Source organism: Camellia sinensis, chromosome 5 (assembly GCF_055761805.1).
Source record: "Camellia sinensis isolate YWXY chromosome 5, ASM5576180v1, whole genome shotgun sequence".
Lineage (NCBI taxonomy): Eukaryota > Viridiplantae > Streptophyta > Magnoliopsida > Ericales > Theaceae > Camellia > Camellia sinensis.
Genome location: NC_138965.1, coordinates 137,202,300 through 137,210,912, shown reverse-complemented (window position 1 = coordinate 137,210,912; position 8,613 = coordinate 137,202,300). Strand labels below are relative to the sequence as shown.

Below are 8,613 nucleotides of genomic sequence, written 5' to 3'. Positions count from 1 at the left end.
TTCAACTTTAGACCTTAAAATCAACAATTATATTCTAAGCTTCCTCCAATCATGTTCTCAATGCATTCTTTAATCACATAAGATGACACAAATCTTGAAACATAAAGATATGAGTGTAACATGAGAGAGTTAGTTACTTACAGACAAAATCTTTGACCTAATTTAATTTGTACCATTTTTCTTTAGCTATTAGAACTCCTTCCACTAAAAAATGATTAGTTATTTGAGAAAAACTAACCTGCCAAGTTAAGAAATGAATATGTTTAGAAACACAACAGTTTATTACAAACTCAAACACATAATATATATGAATTGACAAAAGTTTTTAGATGTGTCCCACTAACAATTTTTATTAAAATTAACACAATTATGAGCATAAAAAAAAAAAAAACAAAACAAAACAAAAAAAAAAAGACATGCATCAATGTGCCAAAACAAAATCAATTGAATCCTGTACAAAATAAATTCACATAGTTCAATCGTTCATATATACATGAAAGTAAACAGAAGAAAACAGTTTGGTGGGGGGATTTGGAGAGAGATTTGGAAAATAAAATGGAAAATGTGTGTAAAACTAGGTGAAATGGAAGTATATTTTATTTACATTTCACCTAACTTTTTCCTTTCCCTTTTTAAATCCCTTCTCAAATCCCCTAACCAAACACAGCGTAAGAGGCAATCAAGACAACACGTTTTCTAAAAAAAACAGATCTTGACTTCTCTCACATTTCAGACAATAGATTCTGCATCAGAGAGATAAAGAAACTTCAGTCAATAATATGTAAAATTCTAAAAAAAATAAAATAACTGTTTGATCATTGCCTTAAGGAAAATAAAATAAAATAACTCCAACAAATGAAGGAGGAGGAGAATAAGTTGATGATGATGATGATGATGATAAAGGCAGAAATAAAGAGCCAAAATTAATAAAGAACTCATGTGTGATCATCCCACCACTTTCTTGTTGGAACTGTCTTTGGTTTTATATTCTGGAGGACCCATTATTGCTATCATTAAATTAAATAACATTATAACATTTGGTTATTTCACAAAACAGAACATTTGGTTATTTCGCAATACAGTTTTAGTTAGGATCAAATGTGGTAGCTATGTTGATGACTTAGCCTTCGTTTGGCATGTCAATTTTTTTTATTTTTTTTAATTATTTTAGTTACAAAAAAATAAAATAGATTAAAAAATTAATTAGACAAAATATTACATCCAAATAATAATCATTTTATTTTTTTTTCACAAAAATTAAAAAAGTCAAAAAATCTATCTCAAACGAGATTGCTTAGCCCTAAAAATAATCAAAAATTCAAAAAACAAACCCCTAAAGGAACCTAAATAGTTTTCGGTTCTACAACAAAGTAGTGTGTTACATCAATGTCAGAAATTAGGAGTGCATGGTCAGTTTGACTGTCTCCAAAGTTTTTTTTTTTTAATTTAAAAAAAGTTAAAAATAAATAAGTTGTTTCATTTGACTAAATAACTAACTTTTTCACAAAAAAATTATTATTTTTAAAAATTAAAAAAAAAAAAACTCATCAGAATTGTGCGAAGACGTTTGTATAGAAATCATTGTTATATCACTCAAGTGAATACTTTGGTGGAAAAAAAAAAAAAAAAAGAAGAAGAATAACATTTTCCAAAATTTAAAAGAGAACCATTTTGAGCTTAGATTATTATTATTTGGCAATGATCAAATGTTTCAAATTGACTTCGAAACTACCATGATCAACTCTAGTATTTACTAGTGTGAGTGTTACCTTTAGTTTGAAGAAGGGAAACAGATTCACTGGTTCCATATCCATGTGCAATAAGACCACATGTTGTAGGCTTCATCTGGCTATCCATCTCTTCAAATTTTTCTTCAAGGTCTGGATGGATCTTCCTCTTCATCATTCTTTTCATCAACTATATATGTATATGCATTACAAAAGTAATTAGTTAATTATAAGTTCATAAAACATTTCTTTTATCTTTTCAATCGTTGGGAGTATAATATTGACATGAGTGAAATCTTTTTAATATGAAATTGTTTTAAGAGAAATGGTAAAATTTAGAATTCATTTGGAGATTGATTTTTTTAGTATTTTTTTAACTTTTTACAAAAAGGTGTAAAAATAAAAATAGAAAGATAAATTTTCATATTAACTTTTTTACTTTTTAACTAATTGCCAAACATGGTCATAGGGTTGTTTTGGGTATGATTCATTACGAAAAAATGTGCAAAAAAATAGAAAGGTAATGTGATTCAAATAATCTAATAAAATAATAAACAACTTATTTATGATGTCACAAAAAGAGTCTTTAGTTTCAAAAATAGTATCAGAGTTAGATTTTCATCATGAGGAAATGATTGTTGCATATATATATGGGAAAATTAGTTTAGGGTCCCTCTCTCACTTTTCGTAATGTAAGAGATCCACAAAATTATTTTTTGATGTCTAAGGTCCCTAAATATATCAGAGAAATTTGACTCTTTGTCTCTCTTCCTCTACTGCAGAGCAGCCACAAACCGAATCATCGCTAGTAAACTTGGTCATATGACCTAGAATTGAAAACCCTAGCTTATCCGCACTTGACTCGAGTGAGGATTTGTGATCGAAACCTACAAAGACTGCGTGAAAGCGGCAAGAGAGGACCAGTGGAGTCGATTTGATTGCATTTGAAAGTGAATCGATGTCGCGAAATGGAAGAGGTGTACGGTATATCTCGATAGATTTTAGCAAGAATGGAAGACCTGTCAACACAATCGAAACACCAAATTCATATACATACATATATATATACAAAGAGAGAGAGAGAGAGAGAGAATGACCTAAGAAGAATGAGAAGAGAACGGTGAGGGAGAGAATGAGGCGCTTCAATCCGGGTTTGGTGATTTGTATGGTGTTGGGGTCGAAGTCCAAAGGAATTTCTGATTTGTTGTTGTTTTCTGGGGAGTCTGGTGAAGAAGATTCGGGTGGTTCTGCTTCTGAGATTTCCGCCATTGTTGGAACAGTTGAAGCTTTCTTCTCATTAGAGACTCTCTCTCTCTCTCTCTCTCTTGATGGCGAGGATGATAAGGCTCAATCCTCACATGAAGAACCAAAGGAATGGTAGGTTTGCGGTGGTAGTGAAAAGCTGATTCAGATGATCCATTATCAGAAAGAAATGGTAAATCACGATCACCTTAACTGAATTTTCTCTGGGTTGAAACCAAAGAAATTCTCTGGTTTGAACTGAAATTTCTTTGGTTTGGTCCGGAGAAATTCTCTGGTTTAAACTGAATTTTCTCTGGATTGGTCTAGAGAAATTCTATGATTTGAACTGAATTTTCTCTGGGTTGATCTAGAGAAATTCTCTGGTTTGAATTGAACTAATCCTCAAGTGTTGTCCAGAGAAATTTGGCATTTTCTCTGTGAATTTTCTCTGGTTTGGAAATCATGTTTTTTGAATCTTTGGTATGTATAAAGGTGTAATGATGTTAACTTGAGAATTGAATTCATTTTATAACCCACAGAGTTCTTCTCTCAGTGCTTTAATTCATTTGAATTCTTTTTTCTTTTTTTGTCCATTGATTAAAATTTCTTTACAAAGTTGCTCATTTTATTCCCCAAAATGAAAACCACATGTGATTTAAGGCAATTATTGACAAGATATTCTAGTGTTTTATCCATATAATATGTGGAAGCTTTGGATGATAAAGCTCAATCCTCACATGAAGAACCAAAGCAGCAAATCACAGAGTTAGTTGTGAGAAAATTAAAGAAAATTCAACCTTAGAGAAATTTCAAAACATAAAAAATCAAAAAAACTGAACAAACCAGAGAAATTTCAAATTTTTCTGGTTTGAAATTTCTCTGGACAGAATTTCTCTAGAGCAGAATTTCTCTGGATCAAATTGAAGGACCTTAGATATTATGAAAATATTTGATATCCTTTATGCTATAAAATCTTAATACCAGAGACCCTAAAAAAAAAAATCCTATATATATATAATGTTGCTTTCTACAATTATTTCAAAAATATGTTTACAAATGCGGTGTGGAATGCCATTAAAGAATTAAGTGAGGTTCCCCATAAGAAATAGTGAAACTTGGTTCAACAAGTGATGTTAAAGCCAAATTACCAGTTTAATGTCGAATGTCATGAAAAGACATAAGTGAAATTCTCAATAATTTTAATTAATTTTAAGGGAATAATACAAATTAGACAAAATCTTTATTGACAATCTATAAGTTTTTTTTTAGCTGAAAAGTAAAAGTGAAAAAGCTTGTTTAGTTTGACTAAAAAAAATACTAAACTTCTCTATAAATATAATTTTTTAGAATTGTTAAAAGACAATCTCACCCTTCATACTTCAACAAATTTCATTACACATGTCTAGTTTTGTTAACAAATATTTTACTACTACAAGGGTGATATAATAATTTTTCACAAGAGTAAAAATTTAAAAAGACTCACAACTTTTTTTTTTCTTAACAAAAAGTTATTTTTTAATAATTACCACATGTATCAACTATTGTAAATTTAAAATAGATAAATAACTTGTCGGACCGAGTTTTACCCTTAGTAAAATCATTGTATCATAGCCAAGTTATTATGGATTCGAGCCACGAAAGCATCATCGTGAGGAAGGAATTGTCGGTACACAATGACTACTTTAAAAATAAATTTGTAGGGCGTGATGTCGAATGCCATTAAAAACAAGTGATATCATCCATTGGTTTTAGGAAGGAGGATAATTGTAAAAGATTCGGTTCTCTCATGTTGAGATTTCAATATAAGAAAATTAAAAAGGCTTATAGGGTTCATCACGGGATCTGTTTCGATAATTCGAACCGTTCATTTTATAAGTTCTTCAATATATATTATCCATGAAAAAAATTAGTTTGATTCAGTAATTGTAACTTTTCACTTATTGCATTTATCTTCAAAAAAATGGATGACATATATATTTTTGAAATAAACCATCTATTTTTTTAGAAACAAATATGATAAATTGAAAATGTTGTAATAATCAGATTGGCCTAAATTTTTTTTTATGGATGATACACATTGAGGACTCTACAAAATGAATGGTTCAGATCATCAAAATGAGATTCGTAGAAGGCTCTAGCGAGTTCTCAAATTTTCTCATGTTGAGATCTCAACTCAACATAAAAAAAAGTCTAAACCAATAATAAAATTCCCAAGAGAGAAAAAATTATCACATAAATCCACCACATATCTATTTTACGTGGAATGTCCTTGCAATTCTGTTGGTTACATAATCATTGTTTTTTATTTTTTCTTTTATATATTGCATAAAACAACTAATAAAATTGGAAAAACACAGAGCAGAGAGAGAGAGAGAACTAACTTGGTGTAGTTTCTTGATCGGACTTGTATCGTCTCCAACACCAGGAATGAACTTCTTAGCAGACGAGAAGCCTTTCTTCTTATTCTTCTTCTTCTTCTTGGCATCAACATCAACCTTCTTACCAAAATCTTCTAGGACCTTCCCGCAATCTGGCTTCTCATTCAAATCAGAATCAGCAACAAACAAGTCTGCAAGTGTAATTCTCTTCTTCTTCCTCATATCACCTTCCAACTCTTCCGAATCTAAACCAACTTCATAATCTCTTAGATCAGCTTTCACAGTCAACACCAACAGACTCTGTTCTTCTTCATCATCACATTCTTTCATATCATCATCATCATCATCTTCTTCTTCTTCTTCTTCTTCAACCAACGGACATTCATTTTTTTGATCGAAATCAGTGGATGGATCGAACCCAAATGTACCAATGGTGAGAATACCATCTATCCAACCCCCAAGCACCTCCACGAGAGTGACATTTTCAAGCAGTACTTGACACTCTGTTTCGGTGCTCTTCTTCACATTCCCACCAAACCCATCTGCAAAAACACAAATTTGTCTCTGTAGATCAAGATAATTAGACAAAATTTGATCTCTATTATTTGAATTGTATCAATTTAATGCAATTGATTATGTGTGTTAAAGAAATGGACAAAAATAAACAGCAAGGCATTTTAAATTCGATTTCATGATGAAAAAACCAAACCTTTGTGATGAAACTTTCGATGAACCCAATTGAAGATCTGCACAACCAAAGAGAGAGTGACATGTGTCAAGTGTGGAAAGATCAAGAGTGAGAAATGCTAGTGAGCTTTTTGATTAACGAGTGAGAGTACCTTCATTCTTGTGAAGTTGAATTCAAGTTGGCTAAGAGATTGAAATATGTGAAGAAAAGAGAGTGAGTGAGTGGGAAGAGGAACTAAATAACTAGAAGGGGAAGACTCGGTGGAAGGCTTGCATGCAGACACGTGTAACAGGGATAGTTGGGGCAAATGAGTTTGTTTACACATTTGAGAGTGTGTGAACAAAATATAGGGGCCTTGGGTTTTACATAGTTTGTGTGTGAATGTGTGCGCACTTGCGCGCAAGAGAGAGAATTAGTATGGTAGTATTGTGAGATTATAATTGAAGGGTTCAATATTATTCTATCAAGTTGAATCTCTGATATCTCACTTACCACATCTTAAGGTGTGGTTATTAAATCATCGAAGTCGAGGAATTATTTTGCCTTCCAAAAATTTCAATTAGGCTATGTTTTCTTCTAATTCTATTGATTGTTTTATGTAATACATACGAGAAAAAATAAAAAATAGTAGGTATGTAACTAATAAAATTGGAAGGGCAAATCACATAAGATATGGGGCGGACCTATATGATAATTTTTTTTTTTTTTTGTAGTCACACCTTAAGATGTGATAAGGGGAAGGTCAGGGATTCAAGTTAATGTAGAAATGCGACCCTTTTAGTTATAATTTTACTGACAAACCAATATCGTACAATTTTGGCAAATATATATATATATATATATATATATATATATTTTAATTCAGGGATATTTGATTCAGATTAAATTAGTTGCTTATAATTTAATTTAACTAATTTGAGAGTATATGTTAGATTATTTGGTACAATTTGTGCTACTGCTTACAACTTATTAAGTAGAAACATCTTAAATAAGTTGAAAAAATTAATTAGTTAAAGTTAGGAGAAATGCACTTTTAGCTTATATTGTCTAATTATTAGCTTTTGACCTATAATCAGGTGCACCAAATATGGATTTATATCTAAAAAAAGTATTAGACTCCAATTAAAGTGGTAAATTCTTTTATATTAAACTAATCAGAATTTGTAATCTATTCACACATTTTGCTAGTTTGTGAACAATATCGAACTTATAGTGAAACAATTATGCTATATACTTAAAAAAAAATTAATCAAAAACTATCTAGAAAAAATAATTATAAATCACATTCATTGGAAGCATAGATGACATGCCGCAAACTTTAATCCGCGTCATAGGCTGACTTTTGAAATAAATTTTGATAGTAAAAATTCATGTACATAACACTTTTGTTCTAAAAACAACATGGGTTCCCCTCCTTTCTCTCTCTCTCTCTCTCTTTTTTTTTTTTTTTTTTTTTTTTGTGAAACTACCCCTCCTTTCTCTCCAATAGTGTCTCTAAGATAGTAATTTTTTTTTTTTTTGAATTTCTTGTAAAATTATAATTCTCTGATAATAATAAATGATAATTAATTTGTAAAGCGTTTTTCTTATATTTTCAATGAATCAAATGTAAGAATAATTTCATTCCACTCTAACTGCCCCCATAAACTACATTAAACAAGCAATCATGGGTTTTAAAGTTGTTTTCACCTTTCTCAATATGCATTTGGTTTAACTTTACCATAGCAGGGTATCACATGCATAATAATGTAAAGTGCAACAAGGATACCTTTTTATGCATCACACTCTTTAGGCTACTCACAAACTATAATTCACTCATTTCCGATGTACCAAAAAAAAAAAATTATAATTCACTTATAAATTAATTATTCTGTAGATGTTCCATCAGAGTTATTGGGGATTTGCTGAAATAGTAATAAAGTTGGAATACCTCTCATACTATTTCTCACATAAGAATACTTGTATTTTATTAGAAGGTTTGATTGGATAAAATGAATTACAAGGCCTCAAGCCAATTTAAGTTGCAAGCCATTTCAAAGCTTACCCAAAAAAGCACATTCAGGAGGCTGCGTCAATGAGCAAGGGTCATTTGTACAATGAATGTGTGGCAGATTACATGGATCAGTCACGCTCAGTACTTGAGTTTGGAGTCTCAGATTCTCTTCTCCAATCCTCCTCTCCTTACCAAAACAAAAAAAACAAAAACAAAGGGATGTATCAATCTACTTTCCATGGATAGCATGCATGTTTCTTAAACATAATAGTGTATGTAGCTTATGACATTTGACACTAAAGATGTACATATTCCACTACAAAGTAAGGACAAGTGTATGATAGTACACATTTTAAAAATAGTCTGTGATATATACAGATTATACCTTCATTAGTAGTATGATGTTAGTTATGTTATGTATGATGGTCCCTTATGATGATATTGAAGTGGGATTTGCGTTGATTACGATTTAAAATGGTTTGATTATGCCTAAATGATAGTTTTGATTATAATTCAATGTGTTATCGGGATTATATTTCAAAATAGTATTGATTATGCCCCAAAGTAACGGATGCATATGCACTC

The 8,613-nt window shown here is 30.7% G+C and overlaps 1 protein-coding gene across 1 annotated transcript; it reads right to left on the bottom strand.

Annotated features, from left to right (window-relative positions):
• Positions 1-432: 432 nt before the first annotated feature.
• LOC114267160 (protein TILLER ANGLE CONTROL 1-like) lies at positions 433-6,367 on the bottom strand. Its single transcript, XM_028208168.2, has 5 exons — positions 6,187-6,367; positions 6,057-6,093; positions 5,351-5,889; positions 1,770-1,917; positions 433-743 (listed from the first exon to the last, which is right to left on the bottom strand). Exons 1-5 carry the CDS (start codon positions 6,358-6,360, stop codon positions 730-732), a joined length of 912 nt encoding a protein of 303 aa, XP_028063969.2. The 5' UTR covers positions 6,361-6,367; the 3' UTR covers positions 433-729.
• Between the last annotated feature and the right edge of the window lie 2,246 nt (positions 6,368-8,613).

Bases quoted from the DNA above. Each gene is read 5' to 3' on its own strand.
- LOC114267160 (XM_028208168.2), bottom strand. From the start codon at position 6,360: ATGTGTAAACAAACTCATTTGCCCCAACTATCCCTGTTACACGTGTCT. The intron at 6,094-6,186 runs GTACTCTCACTC...TTGGTTGTGCAG, and splicing joins TCAACTTCACAAGAATGAAG to ATCTTCAATTGGGTTCATCG. The intron at 1,918-5,350 runs GTTAGTTCTCTC...ATACATATATAG, and splicing joins CGATCAAGAAACTACACCAA to TTGATGAAAAGAATGATGAA.